This window comes from Antrostomus carolinensis, unplaced genomic scaffold, assembly GCF_000700745.2.
Source record: "Antrostomus carolinensis isolate BGI_N321 unplaced genomic scaffold, ASM70074v2 scaffold1935, whole genome shotgun sequence".
In the NCBI taxonomy this organism is placed as follows: Eukaryota; Metazoa; Chordata; class Aves; order Caprimulgiformes; family Caprimulgidae; genus Antrostomus; species Antrostomus carolinensis.
In genome coordinates, this window is record NW_010318217.1 from 59,348 (window position 1) to 82,840 (window position 23,493).

General features: G+C 44.9%; 1 protein-coding gene across 1 annotated transcript in view; it reads left to right on the forward strand.

Moving 5' to 3' along the window:
• Window positions 1–13,289, forward strand: part of TEDC1 (tubulin epsilon and delta complex 1) — a gene marked incomplete at its 5' end in the record, with an annotated part of 71,973 nt that extends 58,684 nt beyond the window's left edge. Inside the window, one exon of the mRNA XM_010168795.1 lies at window positions 12,930–13,289. Coding sequence (XP_010167097.1) covers window positions 12,930–13,289 — 360 coding nt within the window. The remainder of the gene's footprint in view (window positions 1–12,929) is intronic.
• Window positions 13,290–23,493: the final 10,204 nt, after the last annotated feature.

A 23,493-nucleotide genomic window follows, 5' to 3' on the forward strand; every position in this document is an offset into this window, starting at 1 on the left:
GGATACAGACCAAGGCAATGAAACATGTAATAAATGCAGCTGAAGAATTATATTCCAATAAATTTTAGATGAGTTTTATTTAACAATAAACTGTAAAAAAAACCCCAACCCATTCCAATGAGAGAATGTGTTTTGTAGCCACTGTAAATGTTTTAGTGCATTTTAAAGCAGTAAGTGTGGTACTTATGTTCTCACAGTTAAAACACACAATAAACCATGCACAAAGCCTAGGAATGCCTGTAGGGCTCAGATGCCCAAGGTGTATAAGATCGCAGGTCCCAGCACCACCTTTACCTTTTGAATGTGAAGAGCCTGGAGGCTGATAGGTTCAGGTTTGAGGTACCTGAGACCACAAGATTGCTGGATTTCGAGACTCTCTTGCAAGGGGTGAGCTGTTGCAATAAATGTTGTCCTCTGCAAGGGCAGTATCTTGGGGACATAGCTAATTCTGGCTGATAGAGGCCTTATTAAACACCATAGTCAGTGGCTGTATTTTAGAGCAGCTGTACCTGAAACACTATTACTGTGTTTTACTGAACATTTCAGAGTGGGTTTTGGGGACAGTAACTTGCAGGAGGTATTTGACTTGCTTTACAGCTCCAGGCAGACTGTTGGGATGGATTCCTCCTTCATCAGCGGCCGTTACAAGCACTGCGTACTTTGCAGTACTGATTGGTTTTTACGTGAGTTAATAGAGGTGCTTTTAGAAGGACTGTTTGCATTTATGCATTCAAAGCTTCACTTTAAGTTTCCTTTTTTTCTTAAAACTTTGGCCTTGTTCCCTCATTTGTCTGCCCTGAAATCGAGGGTGCTTGATCATAAGAGAAGAAAGCACTCAACTCATTTCTGTGTCTTTGTCCCTTGTGCTTGTAGAAGAGCTGACATAAAAGTAAATCTGTAATTTAATATTGTCACATCTCTTCTTCCCAGCCAGAAATGCATCTAAATAAAGCTTTCGTACACTTCTGAGCTCAGAACTCGCTACTTTTAACTCTTCCTCTTATGGGCTGTCTCAAAAACCGTGAGAGCTGTTTGATTTTTCCCTTTGCAGGCTAACTGTAGGGCGGCCTTTGACTGCTGCAAGTGTCACGATGGCCATTCAAGCAGCTTCATCAGAACTGTGAGCTAATAAGAGAAACTGATGAATGCATTTTAGGAGTAGTGGCTTTAGAAAATTTCAGCATTTTCACCAAAACTCTGGAAATGTTTTGTGTAGACAGATCTCCACCTGGGAGTTGAAAGTTCATTTGCCTCATGCCATAGTTGTGGATAAACTGGGTTGCTGGAGTGACCTTTGCTGCTTTGGATGCCCCCGAAGCAGAGAGAAGGGCTGGGTGCTGGTGGAGGTTCTGCAGTGGTCCTGCAAAGCTCCTGGAGGGGACAAGGGAGTATTTTCTAACTGAAAACTAAACCAGTTTAGAGGTGAAGAAACTCCCTAAAAGTCATAGTGTTTTGTTTTGTTGTGTTCTCTTCATTTTCCTTGTAACTTTTGCTTAAGAAAGACCCTTTTCTGAAAATTTGTACAACTAGATGGTAATACCTTCCTCTCATCTGTGTATTTTAGGACTGGTTTATAGAAACATTCCCATTTTTTTGGCTGTATTTACAGGGAGTACATTGCTTGAATTCAGTTCACATCCTGTTCTCACAAAGCAGGGTAATATAGAGAAGTGCAAGTCACAAGCAGCACTCTGTTTCTAAAGTGGCACACTTTCATGTTGCACTGTGATAAAGCTCTGCTTAAAACAAAGAGAGGCCCTCCAAGCCTCTGCAAGTCACTTAGATCCGAGATGATATCTCGTATCATCAGTGTTTGTCTCTACTGCCCAAGATAAAAGTTTGGGAGAACAAATTGAAAAATAAGTGAGCAATTTATTATACGAAGCAATACTTGTCTGTTGCCTTCCTTTGTAATTTGTAGTTGTCGGGGTCTTTTTCGAAGTAGCGCTGCAGCCTTTTTGCAGGTGTCTAAATAACTTACACTGACATACTCTGGATTTTATATAATATATTTTCAGTATGTGCCTATTACTACATTTAATTTGTGTGATCTTCTCATTGAATTCAAGGATTTTGGAGTCTAGAGATAAAACTGTAGTTAAAAAACACATTATAAAAGGCTGGGATGTTAGAATGGAATTTTTTTTATTACTGTAAAATGCTGAAGATTTATAATTTGGACAAGGAAATCAAGGTGTTTATCTCATATTCCCTGTGGTGTGCATTCAGAATTGTGTGGCATATGAGACTTTCACAAGTCTGAACTGTGTTGCCTTCTTGTTGATGGTAAAGAATCAGCAAGCTGGATGCTGCCGCCTGGAGTTGTCCCACTTTCCTGCGAGCAGCGGGGCCTTACCAGCTGCCGGGCTTGCATATCTTCTTGGGAATTAGCTGAAGAGGTTTAGATGAGCTCCTGGCTCCAGAGCACAGTGCTTCTGGCCATCGTGTTGTATGCTCTTGCTGATACTTCATGTCTGCTCTTTTTGTGCTGGCATCCTCTTTAGCTGACCAGAGGTGATACAGAAATTGCCGATTTCTTTGAAGACCCTTTATTTTTCTAAGATTTGCCCCTGTCTGGTTCTTCCCACAGAGTTGCAGCAATAGAAAATCACATTACACTTTTGACTCCCATCTATTTTTTTTTTTTCTTCGAGTTCAGTTGTTCTCCTCAAAAGTTAACCACTGAAAAAGCAAATTACTCATGTTAAAACCTCAAGAACAGAGAGTTCAGAAAATGCCCATACAACAGGAAACTTCTCTGTAGCTTTGTGGAAGAGGGATGTATCTCACGAGGCTTTCAGCAGAGCTGGCTTCCTTCTGGGCTGTTTGCCTCAGGTGTGTCTTTTAGCAATGCAACCCACAGGCTGTCCTTGAAGCAACTGCCTCTTTGTGCATCTCTTCAAGGGTGGGACCTGGTGGGATCCAGTGCAGCTCCATCACAGGAGAAGAGCTGAGTGCAGCCCTTGCTGTAAGCAAGTCTGCTCGCTGCACAGCAGTCACAGCCTTCAGCTGCTTTTAGGCATAAGAGGATTAATTTCCCTTTTGCTTTGCCTGTGTGATAGATATTTGTATAAATATTTGTATTTGCAGGCAGACAATGTTTGTATCAGTTGTGTGCTTTTGTGTTTTGTTTTGATATTTGGAGGTATACTTTACATTTTTCTGGTAAAGACCCTGAAAAATCTTAATGCTGTTCTTTTCCTGTTTTCTTAATCCTATATCCTTTTCCTTTATCTTAAGCTAAACTGACTTTTCTGGCTCCTATCACCGTGGTATTCAGATAGAGTTGAAATACAGACCTACTTGATTATCTTAAAAAAATTAAAAAATAAAAAAAAGCAAAGCAAAAAACCCTCAAGCCAAACAAACCCAACAAAAAAAAGTTATCGTTTCAGACAAGATCAGGTCACTCCTCTTTATGAAATTACCTCTCATTCATGCTTTAATTAACTTCTAACTGTCCATTACTGTAGTTCCTCACCATCTAAAAGCTTTCCGTTGGAGAACAGGGTGGATGTTGTTTTGAAGGCTTGCGAAGTGCTTTGCAGTATTCAGCGTATAATGAAAGGAAGCACAGAGCAGCAGTGCCCTGCCAGACCGTGGTAGCTGTTCTCGTTGGATGCAGCTATGTGTGTTCTTGGTATTAAAACTATATTTTTAGTTCCTCCCCAGAGGACTCCTCCCCCGATTATGAAGATGGCCTTCTATTCCTAGCTAAAATAGGTACAGCTTCCTCTCTGAGGCTTCCCTGTCAATTTGTTTTGGAATGACAATAGGTGCGCCTGGGAGCCAGCATTTGAATAGTGAATGTCTTGCTTAAAATGCATAAGATGGAGACGCATATATTGCGTCTCTAATTGCAGGAAATTGCAAATTCGGGCAAAATTTGGAATGCAGCTGCTTGTATAATTACATCTTCAGTCAGTTGCTATAGCTCAGATTTCCAATCCTTCTAAAATGTCTTCATAGTTTATGGTACAAATAATGCCCCCATTAATATTACTTTGGGATCATCCCTTTCATTTATTTGCCACCAGATTTTTCCTCTTGCTGAACTAATAACGAGCATTAAAAATTAGTAGTTATATTAAGGTAAAATTTTGCTTTAGCTGTTAGAATTATTGTTAAGCCAAAATAAATTGAGTTTCTTACTATTGCTAGGGTTTTGGTTTAGTAAGAGATACCCATGCATGTACCTCGAACCATTTTGGTCTGCCAACAGCATCAGGTTTTGGATATGTGCAAACCTTTCCATTTCATGGCTTTATGAAATAGAAGGTAACAGGTCATGGAAAAGTTGTTAGGTTATTGGTAACTAAGTGTTGCTATCTGCTACTGGTCATTAAATGATGGATAAGATATAGATCACAATTCAGAGCTTAATGAGATGTGTTGGCCCCACTTATAGCACCATCACAATTGGAAAATAGTTGAAAGGTTGGAAGGGATTAATGGAAGGTAATAAAGGAATTATTTCGTCTGTCTTTTTGAGAGGTGAGAAAAGTGTAATTTAACTGAGGCAAAGTTATAGCTGGATTATGTTCTGCAAGTTCTTACAGAAGTGGAGTTTTGAGGGTATAAGACTTTAGATGAAAGATGGTTTAAGAAGACTCAGTGGCTGAGGCAGAACTCACTGAAAAGGGGCATATTTTTAACCATAACTGTATTTCACTGCTGAGTTAACGCAGGGATAGGGACATTTCTTGATCCACTGGAGCCTGTGTTTAAAAACCCAAAAGTGTATGTTTCTAGAAGAGACACTGTAGCTTACCAAAATGTAGAACATTGCAGGAATTACTAGGTGAGATACTGTAGTCTGTGCTTTGTGGTAGGTTAGACTAATCAAACAGTTTACTATGACTTTAAATCTATAAATGCATTAGCATTGGTATTAAATGGGCTATTTCAGAAGAACATCAAGTCTCTGTGTACAATCAAGGATGTCACAAGAAGAAAGAAACCTCATTTAAGCAGGACAGTGTGGGAAGTGTTCAGCTATTAAAATAGAAAATTATGGTTTCCAACATTTTAACTGGTTACTCTTCTGTGTGTAGAAATCGCTGCAGAAAATTAAAAACCTTGAAAGCTTAAAGCAAAGCAGCTTGATTCAATGAGACAAGTTTTATAGAGCTCTAGTAGTAACTCTGTAACTTTTAGAGTTTTGAAATTACATTTAGGCAAGTTACTATAAGACATGAATTTGAAATTAGAGTAAGGTTGTTTTTTTTAAATAGGAAAACATCTGCCTACTCAGTGTTGTAGTGTTTCCAGAACAGCTGATTGCAGATATTGCTTTTGCTTTAATTTGTGGTTCTATGGGGTTTTTTGGTTTTTTTTTAATAAGCAGCACATGCCTTTAGATGTTTTTTCTGAGGGTTGAGAGTCTGATTTTCTTGGAAGCCACTGTTCAGCAAATGTTTGAACTTCATAGGCTCTGCCAGGGTCCTGTCCTTGCCTGCTCTGTAATTGTTCCCAGAAGTAGGAGCTGCAGGGTTTGATTTTCTGTCACTTAAGCATTCACAGCATCCCTTGAAACGGTGCCTTTCTCTGCTTGTCTCAGGCTGAATGGGTCACTGTCTATAGCTAAGGAAGGAAAGCATTTGTCATACACTTAACCATGATTGTTCAAACCCCTCCCCCTCAAAAAGCCCACCAAAACACAAACATTTTTGTTAAAAGAAACCAACCCCCTAGCCAAATTATTATTTGTTTATTGTTAAAGAAGTGTAAAGCCCTCACACTGCTTATGTGTGAAAAAAGGTTTCTTTTTATGCCTTTGGGGACACACAAGCACACAAAACACACGGGTTATTCATAACTGTACTGTTCTGTACAGAAAACAGTGGCAAGCATGGAGAGCAATGGTGTTGACTTGTTCAGTTCTTGCTAATCTCTAATGGTGTTTGAGATGAGCTCTGCTTGGGCATCTTCTTTCACAGACCATGGTGCATGGTTTTCAGTGCCGCTGTGTGTGTGATAAGGTGTAGAATGCATATTGTATAGGAGCAGAAAGAGGTTGTGGGTGGAAATTGTGAGATCCTTGTGACTATTTTTATTGTATTCCACTTGTATTTAATACTTACAGACCTTTCTGCCATGCTTATAGTGGACTCTGCTCTTCCCCCTTCTATGTTATTGATATTTTTGCTTATTATTACCTTTTGCTCACTTTCCTTTTGTACTTGGTGCTGTTTTTTCAGTGCTGACAAGGAGGGCTTTCTTAAAAGTAGTCTGCAAATCCTTCTCTATCCTATTTTCTGTATCCAAGACAATTAGATGGGATTGTAGGGTTTTCTGCAAGGTTTTTCTTGGCGGGTGGGTTGTGATGGAATAAACACTACATATAAACTGTAAGACAGCAAAGAGTATAAATAATGATAATTCATAAAGTGTTATTCAGGCTTGTACTGATTAAAGAGAAGTGTTTGCAAGATTCAGCCCCTAGACTGGTTGGGATTCTGGTCTGGAAACTGAAAACTCCAGAACTAGCCTTGATTTTTAGCCTTGATTTGCACTGCCTGATTTCCAGCACTCAGCTGTCAGGATTTCTGCGTGGCATCCATGCCGGCAGTCTCTAAGCGATGCCAGTATCTCTGTGCTTATCCCACTTTCATTTTTTACTTATAAATCTTTATCTATAATTGATGCTTGTCTGTTGAATGAGAGTTTGCTCAGTATACATGGAGAGTGAGAGCTCTGGGCAGCTCCGCTAGCCTGGGGAATTCCTCTCAGTGTCTGTGCTTGGGATACCATGATGTGCTGGACAGCCATTTGGAGCCAGGCATGGGAGCTGACCTGGCAGGTCTTTTCCATTTCTGCAATCTGGCACCTCATTAATCATATATTTCTAGGTGTGTAATATTTCACGTTACCCTTTTCAACTCCCCAGGTACAGAGGACCATCTTAGACATGATAGCTTTAAAATGAAGCTCAGAAATTAGCTTCTTTTTGGAATAAAATACTCTGCAAGGCAAATGCTGTTGGTGTTTTCAGAGGAACTAGTTTTCAGAGTTTATGAAAGGTGCTGGGTGATCCTGCCCTGATAGCAAAGGCAGTATGACTTGGTGACTTGGATATTGTATCCGTTCATATTTCCTAATTTCCTTTCACTCTCCAACCCAAAGAGACAAGATCTGAGATTTTTCTGTTTGTTCCTTGTGACTCAGAGCACAAAGAAGCAGGCTGCACTGTTCTCTAGCAAGAGCATGCATCATGGTTTGTAGTATCTGTACAGAATGGCAAGAATAATTTGTGTTTCATGCTCTATGCATATGGGGTCTTCTCCCTATTCATAAGAGAAATATGAGAGAGAATAAGTGGACAGATAGGACTGGAGGCAGAAAACGTGCCATTTCTAGGCTCGTGCAGTTTGTTTTTCTGAACAATACCATTGTTATAGCCATTTCTGCAAAACTCCTAGAATAATTTGAAGAGATAGTGATTTAAAAATAATAACATGATTCTGGTACTTATCATCCACTTCAAAAGGAGCTCCAACAATTTGGTTTGCTGCTCCCTCCTCAAAGCTGGCAATGCAATCATAAAATGGAAATGCTCCTATGCTTCCCCCACTCTCTTCCTCAAAATAGGTGTTTGGACCTTTCGTTGCTGCTGCATTTTAAACTTCACCTCTAGCTAGTGGCTTCCTTCAAATACGTAACCGAGAGGCAGAGCACTCATTTGCTTTCTGAGGCTTTCAGGTTGCCATAAGAAGTTTGAACAAGCTGAAATGTTGACTTGCAGCATTTGGAAAATTGTCACTCTTAGGTCATTACTGGAAAAGATTTAAATAATGTGATGTGGTTATCTAGATCTCCTAGCATCTCTTTGGGATGTCTTGCATGTTGGTAAAATTCTCTCCAAATAAGTTCACATCCAGCTTACTCCTTAGCAGAAAGAGAACCATTTTGTGCATAACTTTTGCTGCCCCTTTCGTTAGTGACCTGTTAAAACTCTGAGACGGATCAGCCTTTTGGGGATGTTTCTGAGCCACGCAGAATGAGACACAAAACTCTGGAAAGCTAATTACCCAGGGAGCTGAGAAAACCACAGCAGTAATTGTGAAGGGCTGGAAGGTCTCCTCTTTGAGGAGAGATCAAATGAGCTATGTGTGTAGGTCATCTAAGCAGTTGATAGAAGCAGACCTCCACAAGATGGGCAGCTGAAAGACTGGGGCTGTCCACATGACAAATTAGCCCACATCCAGAGGAGGTGAATCTGAGTATTACTCTTTTGGCCTCAAAGCAGTGGAATATGCAAAGAAACTGGAAGGCAGCTTATTTAAAATGTGCAACACGTTACCTTTTCCCTGATTTGCTCGCTGAACTCATCGCTATAAAATTTATTCAAAGTCAGAAGATTCCCAGAACTGAAAAGAGCTGAGGTAGCTGTCTGGACGAAAAGGACAGCCAGTAGTATCTTCGGTTAGAAGACATTTCAGAGAAGGTGTAGGGATGAGGAAGTGCTGGGGAAGTTAATAATGTGTGTAGGTGTTTGCGGGCTTGAAGTCTCTCCTGTGCATCGGTGCCTAAATTAATCCACCGTGGTGGGGACTGGGCCAAGCTGCCCGCTCAGCCTGTTGTTTGGATGTGCCTCACCTCACTGCCTCTTTCCAGCTCTGGACTGGGCCCACCTTTTTTTGTTTTGACTTGGCCATTTTCCTCAATCAGACCTCAGCCTGAACATTTTTGGAAATGCAGCATAAGTCATGGTGCTGTCCCTAGGGAAATCCTTTCCACCCTTGATGGATGTCCTGCCTGCCTTCATCCCACCACGTCAGGAACTGGAGACCACTTGGCTCTGCCCACCCTCCAGCCGATGTTGAAGAGATCTGCTTGATTCCAGTGCTTATTCCTTTGCATATTCCTGCGTGTGAATCTGGCAGCAGTGTCTGTGCACACCGCAGCCCTTTGCACTATGCCAGTTTTGGGAAGGGCAGCACAGGCTGTGTCCTTCACCTCAGCCTCTTGTCAGTCTGTGACCTAAGGTGCAATACTCCTACCTGCTTTTTGTTTTTAATACCTTTTGAAAACCTATGGTGATCTTTTGCAAGACTTAAGGTATTTTAAAGGAAACCATCTAGTAGCACTCGAGGCAGTTTGGCCACTATTCTGTCCCAATCAGCAGTCAGTGACATGGTGAGATGAAGAGCTAGAAGAGAAAGAACCCTGAAGGAGTACTTGCCTAGGTGTACACTCGTGGCATCTGTCCATCTGCAGCCCTCGTAGGGCTGCTGAGGACATTTGTGTGCCATGGGATGTTCGTGCTAGCTTATCTTGGTCTTGGGAGTATGTAACTTGGTAGGGTATGTTGACCCTGGAGCATGCAGAGGGACAGCAGACGTCCATGGGCTTGGGTACGGTGTCTGTGAGTGACTGCTCTGTTGTGCTGTTGTGAACAGCTAACCGGATCAGTCCTCGCTGCAGAGCGGGATGTGTGCCAGTCTGAACATGCTGATTCCTCATCAGCTGATTCCCTCTACATTAGGTGTGGCTTTTCTCCAAATTCACCGGGTCCCTCTGGGACGAGGTTGATTCTGTAGAAGTGGAAGCGATGATTATCATGTTGTATTTATTCTGAGAGGACGTGCAGCAGTTGTCAGACAGCACTACGTACCTAATTGGGAATTCAACTTCCAGCTGGTAGATTGAGACTGAAAGGCAGAGCTGTGGGATAGAGACGAGCGGGTACAAAATGCTGAGGCTCCTAATCTTCTACAATATGTTTGTTTAATACAAAGTGGTCTGCTGAGATTGTTTTGCAGTATGGAATAATCATTGTTTGCTGACTAATGGGAGACAGCAAGCTGTTAAAGAGCATCAATTAACCATACAGGAGGAGGTTACTGAGTATTTTCACAAGCCTTCAGGATGTGGAAAGTAAAGAATATTACTTGAAGGTAACCCTCAGAGATTTTTAGCTATTGAAATCTACAAACCGCGACAAGAGTATCTGAGGACATGCATATGGTTGTAGAGCTTACCAGGAAGAACTGTACAAAAAAAGAACTTGAGCTGGCTTTCCAACTCTAGATTGTACTGATACTAGATAAACAGTGCTTTGCTACACTTACTCTCTTATTTCATACTCATGATTTTGAAATTTTCCCGTTAAAGTTATCTAATGTTATCCCAGGAAATATTGGTCGTCTTTACAGAAGATAACAAGTGCGGTGCCTCTCTGATGCTGGGATGTCAGAATTTGTTTTATTTCTGCTTCCCTGACTGCCCAACTGTAAGGCTGTTGTCTTTGTCCTTACAGCTGCTCCAGCTTCAGTAGAGTAATTCCTATTCCTGCTATTGCTATGAGTTAGAACTCAATGCACTTAGTGCTGAAAGGAGCATGCTCTTCCATCATGTGCCTTGCCTAATGGATAATAAAATTCTCCAGTTTTGACTGGTGGAGAGTATGAAAACCTATGTTTCATTAGGAATACTTTTATACAGCCCTGCTAGTATTCTTGCTGAGTTCAATGCAAAAAATAAATAACATTTTGTAGGCTCTGTTTGAGCGATTTTGTTCTTTGTAAGTAACGAGAAATTTTTCCCATCCTGGATTCCAGTGTTAAATCCACTTTGTGCAAACATCATTTTCCATTTATTCATTGGCAGTGGAGAGACCAGATAACATTGAATTTATTTTTTCAGTTTTGTTTCTTCTAAAGCAGTGTTAGAGAATTGGACCTCAGATATTCTTTTAGCCAACAGCAAGAGATGTCCGGGGATTCCTTGGGGATTCTGATAGAGACACCCTTGGTTCTTGGACAAGGACAAAGATAGACTTCTCTTGGCTTCAACTCTCTATTCAAATACCTTAATCAACAGAGGTCTCCTTTAACAGATGGTTCTGCACCGATAAAACCTTTAACGTGTTAGGAAAAATTCAGAGAAATTCACTCCTTTTCTGATTTGATGGATTTTCTTAATCTTTTTTGAGTGTGTGGGGGGCAGAATAACACATCAGAAGACTATGGAGAGGATTAATTACTTGGCTGCAAAACTCATGAAGATATTCTGATGAGAGACGTGGGATAAGTGAGTGAAGCTCTACTGAAGTTGGTGTCAGTGGAGGAATTTAACAGGGATTGCAGCCCTTGTGCCTGCAGTGTTTTGCACTGTTAGAGAACGTAGTCCGATCCCCTGTATGACATAAGCTTCTGAATTCCTTTCAGTAGCGAAACCTTCCCTACTGATCTATGGAACAAATCCTTTTTTTCTCCAGATATGACAGCTGGTTTGACCCTGAGCAGCTGTAGCTTGACAGTGGCAGGGGGGCTTTGCTACCTCAGGACTCTTGTCCTTGCAGCTGGTGCTGCTTTGAGCTCTGGCCAATCTCTGGTGCTTCAGAGAGGTGCAAAAATATCCCTGACTTTACAGGGAACTTGTCAAAGCCCTAATATGTGAGATATAAATATCTAAATGCAGATCTGCAGATTTAAAACCCGAAGGAGTTGTTCAGCTTCACCCGTGGCGAGGAAAGGGAGGGGTTGCAGAGCAGTTTCAAGGTTGGAAGGAGGTATCATTAGTACTGAGCTTGACCTGAGCTGAGCTTTGGCCAAAGGATTCATCCCTGGAGCTGCAATGAAGCATTTCATGGTTCATTATCCTCACAGTAGGAAACAATGTCTTATTCTGAAGCTGAACATCTAACTCGAATTTTCATCCATTTGATCTTCTTATGGCTTTGTCAGCAATGTCTGGTCTCTCACCACTTTCTTTTCCACTTTCTTTTAGGATCTAAAACAGATTGTGTATCTGTCTCCATGAATGGAATAGTTTGAGCCTTTGAAGTTTCACACTATAAGGCTTGTTTGCTGGGCTGTGAGTCATTGGGTGACCTGCCTTTGAATCCTACTCTCTGTTTCCCTGTGTTTTTTTGAAGCAAGAACTTCGCACAAGTTCCAGGAGAGCTCTGGGATTTGTGCAGGTTGCAGAGGGAGCATTGCTTTTCTGAAACTTTGCTGCTTTTTGGCAGAGCTAATTTGGCAGCTTGTTGCCGTAGCAGAAACAGAAAATACCATTGGCCCAAGAACCGTTTCCCTGAAGGCTTTAGCAGGATACCTCTTCTTATGGATGCTTCCCCGCTGGCAGCTACATTTTGAGATGAGTCACTGAAGTCATGTTTAATCCACCAGTAAAACTGGCAAGGCAATTACCATCTTGCAAGTTCTTCAAATCAGATTGTTAGAGAACGTCAAATCAAATGCTTTGGAGAAATCCCAGTGTATACAATTGCTTTTATCATCCTGTCTGTGATTCTGTCACAAGAAAAGCTTTGTTTTATTGGGCCTACCTTCAGTGAAAGTGTGCTGCCTGGTACTCATCTTGGTCTTAGCCTCTACTTCTTTGTCTCTGCTCCCTTATTTTCCTTTTCCTATTTGTTACCCCGTAATGAGAATTGAGAATTAAGTAATTTCTAGCTTACAGTTGTCATCCCTACTTTTTAGCACTGCCAAGTACAGAAAGCATTTACAAACTGAAATAATACTGTTAGTCACGAGGCAATTAATCTGTTATGACAACACGGTGGCTTAAAGCACAATGGTGATGAAGGTCACTCTGCTGAGTCTCCCCACTTGTTCCGTGTGTTTTGCTCTGAAGTCGAACCACCCACTCCTGGGTAAGAGGGAAGCGTGCAGAACCCTTGTGTATTAGTCATCAGTGGAAGGGAAGGGCTGGTAGACCATGAATCTTCAAACAAAGGACTACAGGCTGCTTTTTGGTCACCGAGGCTGCTACCTGCACATGTTAGCTTAATTCAGTTTTCACTGCCATGAACTTAGGTTTACACTGACAGCTGTCTCTCTTCTCATTGGTATGTCCTAGTCCAAACATCACATTTTGTGTTGTTTCCTGGCAAGAGGATTTTTTCACAGAAATATACCATACTCTTTTTTTTTTCTCCTTTTTTTTGTTTTGTCTCTCTACAGGTGAAAACAAGAGAGGAAGAACTACAGAAGGAGAGGTTCTGTGCCGCTGCTAGAAAGATACAGGAAAGTGTTGAACTAAAACTGCTAGATCTTACAAACCTTTGTGCTCCAAAGAAGAATAAAATGCACGGTTCGTGCAGACTGGTGTTCAGAAGCAAACATCCTGCCAGCAAAACAGGCTTTGGTAGGTCTGTATCCAAGGATCCTGTTTCAGCTGTCAGTGCTACAGAGGTGATCAGAGAACTGCAGATGAGAGCGGCCAGCCTGGAGAGAGAGCTGAAGCAGCTGCAGGAAGAGTGCAGGCAGAGGCTGGGTGAAATTGCAGAAGGATTGGACGGAGTGATTTGTGTCTCCCCTTGAAAGATAAAACTGGACTGAGAAAAGCAAAGGAATAGACTGACTTGATCAGAACACATTGTGCAGCTTGGCATGGGGGAGTGCGAGGTGAGGAACCAATGTAATTTCTGATTTTTAAGCCTAGGATTCATAACTCGTTACTGCTTTGTGACTTGCACTGGGGCCATAACCTTGGTGGTTCTCTCTGCAGCCCCTTTATTGCTAACCTTGCCAATTAAATTCTGCAGCAGGCCTTGGTGGGAGTGTGCATAAATCTCCCTTTTATCTTTCTGTTTGCTATTTCTTCTGCCAAGCACTGGGCTCTTTTTCAGTGCTGAGCTGCTAGGCATGGCATACTTTGAGACTGCACATTGAAGTACTAATTGCATTCAACGTTTTCCAGCAAATGGAAGTTCATTAGTCAGAAAAATCCAGGTATTGGAGAACATGCAAAGTACCAAGGCTTAGAGAGATTGGAAATGTTCAAGAAAGTGTGCTGCTTTAATTCAGCTGGTTTGCATATTTGTGGCAGCTATAATACAGTCACCGTAGGGAAAAACAAATGCCTAATAATAAATAAAGCAACACACTGATTTCATTTGCTGGTGTGATGCACTTGAAGTAATTGGGTTCTCAAAGAGAACAAACTCGAAACCCATTCCACCGAGTTATGAGTCACAACGAGGTAACTTATGGATCTGCTATAGGAAATTTCTGTAAAATAGAAATATGACCTTAACTTCCAAGCTTGAGGAGTCTCCAAGCTCTATCTCTGGAGGCCTCTTCTCCTGGAACATGCAAATGTTTTTCACTTGGCATTAATCTCCTACCCTTTCTGTTTTGCTTTCAACAAGGAATATTTTTATATTCTAGTTGTACACTTTGAGGAATAAATAAATTATAAAAAAACCAAACAAAAAACCCCACCAAACAGCTTGGTTTTCATTTGTGAATTGCTATGAGCAATGGGCTTTCCTCAGTCTGGGTTTCTGTCTGCTACCCCAGCTCAGTGGTGTTGCTGATTACCAGCTGCTCTTGGCTCGCTCAGCAGCCAAACATGAGGGATCTTTGAGGACCTCTCTCCATGCATCAGTACAACTGCTGCTCTGCCGGGAGACCATGTGCAGGTGGGAGTGGTTGGACAAGGCTCAGGTTTCCTGGTTTATGCTGTACCAAGTGAACTTCTTATGCTTCCAGACCCTGCTCATCTGCACCACCCGCCTTGGTTCTCGTGCAGTGTTTGCAGAAGTGAGCATCAATGCAAACATGGGTGGTTTGCCCTGGTTTCACCCAGTTGAACGCAGCTTTGCTGGTAGGCTGGGAGTGTACAGACTTGTTTAATACAGGCCAACTTTCAAACAGCCTTTCCTCTGCGTGGTCACAGTGTCTTCTTCAAGGACCAAGCTTGAGTAAGGCTGCTGGGAAGTGCAGTTCTCAGCCAGAGACCTCAACTCCAGTCAACCCTACACAGGCAAGACAGCCCTCAGGATCAGGGTGTTTGCGTGAGTTGACAAACATAGTCCTGGAGCAGAAGACCCCAGTGGGTAGTGAGATCCATCTCTGGGGCAGGTGGCCCAGGCTGCTGCTCCTGGAAGAATAGCCCTGGCCTTAAAAAAAAGCCAATCCACATCACTGTGCATTTCAAACATCTCTGTAGGCACAGGGTACCAAGCACTGAACTGTTTCAAGCTGGTACAATTTGGGGAGGGTGTTGGCTCCAGGGCTGCTGAAATTCAATACACAAGAGGATTTATTCAGACACACGTTTCACAGAAAATTATTCATGACTGAGAAAGAAACAGTATATCCTAGAACTAACAAGAGTGGCAGCACCAGTCTATCTCTCTGAGCGTTTTATATCCTCCTTCCTTCAGCTTTTATACAAGGGAATTTTCATATACATCACATTTAGGTTTAAAACATTGCCCTCAAAAGATGCTTTGTTCTGGGATTTTCAGCAGAGAAGAGCGGGCAAATATTCTTGAGTATGATGAAAACGCTCAGATTCAAGTGCAGGTCTAGCTCATGCCTTGCTGTGGCTTATCAGGGTTGGCTTAATGCTGATTACCATGATGTACTGTGCTGCCATCCACTTAAACTGACAGAAGTCACTCAGGGAATGACTTATTTCCTAGCATCAAATATTTGTGAGCACGCAGCGCTGAGTGCAGTGTGCTTCAGTGCTCACCCAAGGATCCCGTTTCAGCAGAGACCACAACTGGCAGCTCGTTTCCTCTGCTTGACCCTGAAGAATTATTTTTCTCTCTGGTGGAATGTAAAAATACCGGCACTCGGCATTACTGTCTGTATCTGTGTGTGTGTATAGAGGTGCCTACAGTGAATCACAGGCAGCTGCATTTACTGCCTGGCACGAGTCACTGTGCTGAGGTGGTTGTATGGGGAGCTGTCAGGAGAGCCACGTGTTGGAGCTGGAGCTGCTTGTCGTGGTGTGTACATCGAGAGGGGCTACAGCTGAAAGCAGCTTAAAAGAAGATCTCCTTTCCAGTCGTGGTGCCGCACTGGCCTTGTGCACTTCAGACACCTCGTGTGAAGAGTGTAGGCAAGTACAGTTTTTAGTTTCTGGTACCAATTTCCCACTGCCTTTTGTTTCAGGTACCAATTTGCAGTTTACCCTGGAGGAGATATTTTCCAGTCCCTGTTGAAGGTCAGTGGGGTGTTTTGAGCTGGCAGTGTTTTTAAAATCAATACCTACAGCCCACTCTTTCTTTTGCCCTTCTTCTCAGCACCAGCACAGAGAGCACAAAGCAGGAGGTATTTTAAGGGCTTGACATTCTCAGGCACCAAATTTTGAAGGGTGTTTTGCCTGTGAAGGCGGCCTTTTAAAAGTCACAGCACCTCTGCAGAAGTTGGACACAAAGTGACTGAGCTATGGTCATGCCTCGGTGCCTGGTCACAGCTTTTGATTGCTTGTGAGGCATACCAATGCATCTCAAGTATCAATGCTTTCTGGTCCTCCTGAGCTTGGCAAGACATCAGCTGTCTCTAGTACTGCTGGGAGATGCTGGATGACAAACACCACTTAAAAGCCTAAGAAAATAATCCCTGGATTAACACCAACTGTAATGAGGGCAGGAAAGTGACCTGGGTGACTGCAGTCACACTTAATGGTATATAGCCCAGGAACAAATAGGTGTTTGTCACCTCATACCATTACCATGGCATTTGATTTGTTTTCCTTTCCTTGTTTAGGTTGACTTTTCTCACCCACCACCATAGCCCACTGGTTTTAAAGGTTGCAATGACCTTCTCCATCACAGGGACTCGGCCCTGTGTCAGCAGTCAAAGATGGTGTAGAAGGGTGAATGACTGCACTGGGAAGCAGGTGGCAACCAGCAGCCAAAGGACTGGTTGGTCTCTGGCAGATGTGGCACCAGGCAGCAGATGACTCAGTCAGTACATTTCATCCATGGGCTCAAGCATGCTTGGTAAATGTTAAGTATTACTTCACAGAAAATGGAATGTGTTGTAAACAAGCCCTACAGACTGAAAAGCAGAGATAAAAGCTGTTAACCCATGTGTCCTTTGCCATAGCACCACGCTGGTTGCACATTTCCTTGTGAAAGCAGGAGTCTGCCCTGAAACTGTTGATGGAGTTGAACAGAGAAGGTTGGGTATTAGCTGGAGAAGCTGGTAAAGAGCGAGTTGCATGTTGTGTGCAACTGGTTGCTAAACTCAAGTGGTGAGGGAAGGCTGGTGGTGATGCTGCCCTAACATCTGGAGTAGGGAGCAGGGTTTGTTTTGTTTGGTTTTTTAGTTTTTTGAAGAGGCTACAGCAGAAGTTCTCCTTGTTGGTATGTCCTAAAGGGAGTTAGTTTAGTTTGGGTTTGGATCCAGGGTTTCCAAGTGATCTCGGGAAGAGAAGAGCATGTTAGAGGCAATGGCTTGTGCTGCAAAAGCAGGAAACCAAAGTTAGATCAGCACTCACCAGAGATGCTGCACGTGGTCATGGGGTACACCTGACAAGGGTCAGGCAGTAAAGACCTGCTCCAGATGTTCAGCTGGTGATAGGTCACAGGAAGCCCCCAGAGCAGCTAACCCTCCTTGCAGGACTGGGAGCATATGGCCTTTTGCTTCATGCTCTGCTAATGCTTCACTGAAGACAGGCTGAGTTACTGCTGCAGCGTTTAAACCACACTCTCTCTGGTGACGGATTGCTTCCAAGTGTAGCCCTAAGAGAATCTTTTACAGGACTTCTGCTGTGTAGTTTCTTGTTGGCCAGCATGGAGGTGTTTATAGAAGAGCCCGGTTTAACCCCTTTCTCTGATAGAACTGGTGCTTGCTTTTCAAACATTTTGTTAGAAAATTGAATTGGCCATAAATACTTAATTGGCTGATACCTCTGGCTCACACTGTGTAGCTAGAAATATTCCTCCCCAAATAACTGAGCATCAATCAGCTTGCAGTCAAAACAGGAGGTTTACTTTGCAAAAGGCAAGTGAGGCATCTGCAGTTGCTGTTCCTGACAACATCGCGCCTGCTGGTAAATAAGGGCTGCAACCTATGTTTAAAAATAAGAGCTGCTGGGAGTAGCGATTTCCAGCCTGGAGTGTTTTGGGTTCCCTGTGGGATTCCTGCAGGAGGATGAGCTGGTAGCACTTGGCGTGAGCATGTGTGTGCACGCTGAGCAGGAGTTCACATATGCCTGGTGGTCGAGATCCCGAGCCTCCGAGGGTCTTCTACCCTCACCCTTCACCTTGGGGAGCCCACAGCTTGTGAGAAGCAGTCTGCTGGTACCCGCTGCTGACTGACAGCCCATGGCCCTGTAGCTGGTGTCCTGTAGCCTCTAGGCTGGGAACCTTCTTGTCCTCCCAGCCCCTCTCTACCTGCTCTGTGCCCCAGCCGTGGGCATCATCCATCCCCATCCCTAAGGGGGTTTGCTCTGAAATGGGTGACAAGGGAAACAGAGCTGTGCAGCCCACGGGGACTGTGCAGGCATCCACTCTGGTGTAGTGCAGGCTCCTGGGCTGGGCTGGGGGTGCCTGTCCCAGCCCCAGCTTCTGTGTCCCTTGGGCTTTGTGCACACGAACAACTCTGCCAGTCTTGCACCATCATCCCTGTGACAAGGCAACCTTGTCCCTCTGAGTGAGGGAGCTGGAGCAGTGAGGTACCTTCACTGGTAACTGTGCCACCTGATTTCCCAGCATGGATTTTAGGGTCTGCATGCAGTCTTTCTGGTTTGCTTTCTTCTGCAGGGCTGGAGAGCCCTTTACTCACCAAGAAATGCTCCTCGTGCAGGCACAGCTGGACACTGAACATGAATAAAGGGAGTGCAAGCACGTTGCAAGCCTGTAAGTAAGGGAAGTTACCCAGCATTTGATGTTTCCTTTCCCCTTGGCTTTTATTTATTTCACCCTTTTGAAGCAGGAGGCAGAGGGCTGACCTCTCCAGTCCCACAGAACCCTGGGTCTGTGCCTCGGGCAGCCCCCAGCAGCTGGGGAGAGCAACCTTGGGGGCTGCCAGGGGCTGGAATGGGCAGGTCTGAGAGGGAGGGCAGAGGCACAGCCCCAGCAGCCACACTGGGCCATGCTCTCTTGGTGGTTCATGCTTTGATTTAGCATTAAGTACAGCTAAGAAATGTTTGAGCATTAGCTTTCTAGCGTGGCCGACTGCCTCAAAGACAAGCAAACAAGGAATTTGCCAGGGTAGCTGTCAAAGCAGGCTCTTGGCCCCCAGTAACGCTCTCCTGCTCCCATCTGACCTTGTTAAAGCAGCCTGGTTGTTTTGTGAGATGCCTCCTTTGCCTTGCAGCAGCCCACAGTCACTCTGGAGGGAGTGGAGCTGCCAGACCTCTGGAAGGACTGGATGGCTCAGTGGAGCACGACCGGAGCACTGGGAGGGAGCGGGATGCGGAGGGTGAGCCGGCACAGCAGGACCACGTCTGCCCTTGGGCTTGTCTGGCAGGAGCCACCAAGTGCCCTTTGTGTTACCAACACAAATCCAAGGTAACGAGCTGGTACCTCCTGGTATTCCAACTGCTCTGCTGCCAAAATCTTCCCCAGCACCTGAGGGGCAAGTTAATGATTTTGCTTAATCCTGCCTGGTTTTTGTCTGTCACGTAGGGTTTGCAGCTTCCCTGGGCTGTCCACTGATGGGTGCAGGGCTGCACCCACAGCCACGTCCCAGCACTGGGAGGAGGATGCAGAGCCATGGAGAGGGGACAGGCAGAGATTTCCTCAGGATGCTTTTACGTGAGGCTCCCTGTTGACTGGGGTTTGCCATGGAGCACAGCAGGGGAGCTGTGGGTCCCCCATCCTCGTGCTGCTGTGGCTCCCTTGCACCCCTGGCAGGTGAGGGATGAAGGGTGGGTGAAAGCCTGGGTGTTTTCTGTAGGCACAGAAATCGCTGCCTCTTGCACTTGCCCAGCCCCATCACTCGACAGCGTCAACCCCTGTGACTGCTCAGCTGCTCCGGGTCGCTCCGTTAATGCCGTAAAACACCGGCCCCTACCGTGGGGTCAGCAGGGAACTGGGTGAGCTCTGACCCACAGTTCATCCCGTGTTTGGCACAGATGGTTTGTGGCTCCTGGAACAGGGTTGGCCCCTGATCTGAGCTGGGAGGAGAGGGTCCTGGGTGGGGTGTGGGGTGGGGAGTGGTTGAGCCACGAGCCTGGACATGTTCACTCTGTGCAAATCCCCACAGTCCTGTCATGTTAATTCATTCTGGTCTTCTTAGTAAATGAGCTTTCTAATCAGCTTTTTCGGTAGGATTTTTCTTGCTTATACTGATTAATATTAAAAATGCTAATATATATTTTATAATGCTAACCACCTGCGAGGTGACCACGCTACCGCCCTTGATTAACGCCAGTTTTCATGGCACTGCCATAGCATCTTCTCTCTTTACAAACCCCTTTAAAAAATGAAAATACACTGTAAAGCCCATAGCTGAGGGTCAAGTATGGCTGCGGGGCTGGGGGAGATGTCCTGGCCAAGGCTATGTGCCTGTCCCCATGCCTGCTGGGTACCACCATGGGGGACAGAGCGTCTGTCTGGGCTGAGCTGTGCACAGTGACTTCCCCTATTAATCCCCAGCTCCCCACAGTTTCAGAGCACACATTTATTTCAGGCTTTTACAGGTTTCCATTTGTATTCTCCCTTTTTCATTGGCACCTTCTCGAGGCCAAGAGCAGCAACAAAAGGCATCATAACAATAAAGCTCAATTGCAAGTTATTTACTTGGCATCGTGGTGTCTGCCAAACAACGATATTAATTTTGTTTCTCAATGAAGGGAATATTCTGCTGATTAGCCACGGGGGCTGCATTTGTTCTAGAAAGCAGCCTTTAGTAGGCCTTTAATTCATGTTGTAATTTGTATCACTAAGTCAAGAAGAGCTTTTGACTGATGTGTTTGGGGTCTGCACCTCCTGCCTCCATGGCCGTGGCCGGGCAGGGGGACGGTGGCTTATGGAACAGGACGGCCACAAACTGGCATTGCCACAGAAGGTCAGATGGCCACGATTTGGGCTGTAAGTGCTGTGGGGAAGGATGGGGCTGTGGGGTGGGAAGGCCAGGACTGCAGCGGGGAGGGATGGTGTCACCGTGGGGTGATGGGGACGTGCCACTGCGACCAGCCCAGCCATGGGAGTGCACAGCTCTGCTGCTCCCCTGGGAGCTGCGATGGGGACAGGGGCAGGGTGGGTTCCCAGGGCTCTGAGACAGCCCAGGGAGACAATTGCAGAGCCCAGAGTGTTGGAGAGCATGGTTGCTGCAAGAGTGTGCCTCTGCCCACCGGCCACAGCCGTGCTCCAACATCTACAGCAGCAGGGAGAGGAAAGGGAGTGATTTATGATCTCATTTTTGCTTGTCTATATTTAATTTTGTTTGGAGATGATGGTGTATTAAAAAAAAAAAAATCTCCCTTGTACACTTGAAGAGAAAACCCAGGGCTGAAGTTTCCTGGTGCTTCCCCGGCGATGCTGAACACAGTCCTGCCGTGAGTCGGTAGTGTGAGCTGAGCTGAGCCTGCACCGAGGAGCTGGTGGGGTTATTCCCTCCTGTTTCATAGAATCATAGAATCATAGAATGGTTTGGATTGGAAGGGACCTCAAAGATCATCTAGTAATCTAGTAATCTAGTAGATCATCAGTTTCAGCTGTGGCTCAGCATTACTGCCTACATGGCTGCTGGTCTTGAACGTGAGCCTTCAGCTAGACCTGCGCTTGGCCCTGGGCTGCACTGGTGGGTCTGGAGTCCCCCAGCAGCTCCCTGCCAGCGGTGCTGCACGGTGCTCCCCTCCCAGCACCATTTCCCCAAGCACAGCAATGTGATGCTTGGCTTTGAGCTCAGTTTATCCGATGGGGACCCTATGGAGCACAGCAGTGCCTGTGGCAGAGCCACCTTCCGTGCTGCTCTGGAGAGGCAAATGCCCTGGGCAAGGCTGAGGCAGCAGAGGGGATTGAATTTCTAAGGGCAGAGTGCTTTTAAAAATATTTTTTGCATCAGTTGCTCAGAAATTGTTTGTCTCAAAAGAAATGGGTTAGAACAGAGGAAGAAGAGGGGATTTTGCAGTTTTGGCTGCAGGGTGACTCTATGCTTATAAATTATCAAAAGAGCCTGAGTCCCCCTAAGAGCTCTGCTGTAAGAGATGCTCCGTCTGCTGCTCATCCCCTACATTGCCATCTCTGGCTGTGGGGACAGGGCCATTCCCCCTTTCCTCATCTCAGGTAGTAACCCCAGTGAGAAAAAGCAAGGAGGGCATCAGCAGGCTGCATCTCCTCTCCTTTCATGTGTTGCTTGTGTTTGGGAATCGTGGTGTGTGCTGTGGCCCTGGACTGAGGGCAGTGATATGCTCTTGAGCAAGGTGAAGCCAGGCAGACACGGGGGCTCTGCCAATGGGGCTGTGCGGCCAGGGCAGGATGGTACAGGGTGCTCCAGGGCTGCATCAACCTGCTTCATGCCCTGCCAGTCTGACCCAGTGAGGACCAAGCTGCAGCGAGCTCATCCCCTCTCCTTCCAGGGAGCAGCCAGCAGCGACTCTCTGGGGTGAGCTCGGGGGGTTCAGTGCCAGTGCGTGGCCTGGAAGGATTGCTGGCACATGGGGCTGCTCCCAGATAACCCCCAGACACCCAGGGAGAAGGTTCCTTTCAGGTAGGAGCTTGCTAAACCTGTGGTTGAAACATTTCAGCTTTGCTCAGTGGGAGCATTTCAGTGAGATGTAGGTATTTTTCCCCAGCTATTTCTGAAGAACTGCCATGACCTATTCCTTGAAATGAATCTTATATTGATGAAATTATTATTTTATAAAATATTTCCTCAGTAGCAGGAAGGTTTAATGCAGTTTCAAGTGCAGGAAGTCCACATATTTAGGAATGCTTATTTGATAATTTATGACCTGCTTATGTGATAACTCAAGACCTTTCCCCACACACAAAATCCCCACAGTCATGTCCAATTCCCAGGCAGAGTCACACATTGTCACGTTCATTTGTTTTGAAGAGGTGATACAAAATCTGTACTGAAAATTAAGTGGTGTCAGCCTGTCTGCCTAACACATTGGCGCCAGTTAGCTTGTTGGTTTATGAGCCTCCTGTACACTCTCTGTTCAATTCCGTATCCTGCCTCTCTGCTGACCTTTGCGACCATCTCGCGTGGCTACCAATCAAAGGAAGAAAGAAATTAGAAATTATTGCAGGTGAGGCTGAGATATTCAATCATTTCAGTCTCCAGAATATTCAGTGGAGGGTCTTCTAGTTAGCATCCCTGAAATATGGTCCAGTAATAGCTAATTAAATAATGGCATAAGCTATTTTTCAGGATTTTGTTGTTTTTTTTTTTTTAATATAGCTGCTGTCTGTGCATTCCTCCCAGTCTCACACATTCCTCCCAGTCTCAGACACGCATATGAAAGGAAAATACATGGCATTTCTGCCAGAGCTGCATGTCCCCAGCACCCTTTGGCTTTAGAAATAAACTAATAAAGGATAAAAGGAAATTATGGGTCTAATGAAAAGGATTATTTTTCCACAGGACAGGCCGTGTGCCTTCGTCCCCATTACACAGAGCATCTCTGAGCCTCACTGAGTGTCAAATGAAACGGGCTAATGAAATGGATTAGGATCTTAATAGAACATTTGATTAGTGAAGCTCTCACCTCCGGGCACTCTCTCGTGTGTGTTAATGGGCGCTGTGGGGGACAGCTTCCAAAATGAGTCTATTAATGGGGAAGAGCTGATGCAGGCTCCCCTCCACCCTCCGCCCCAGCCGAGCG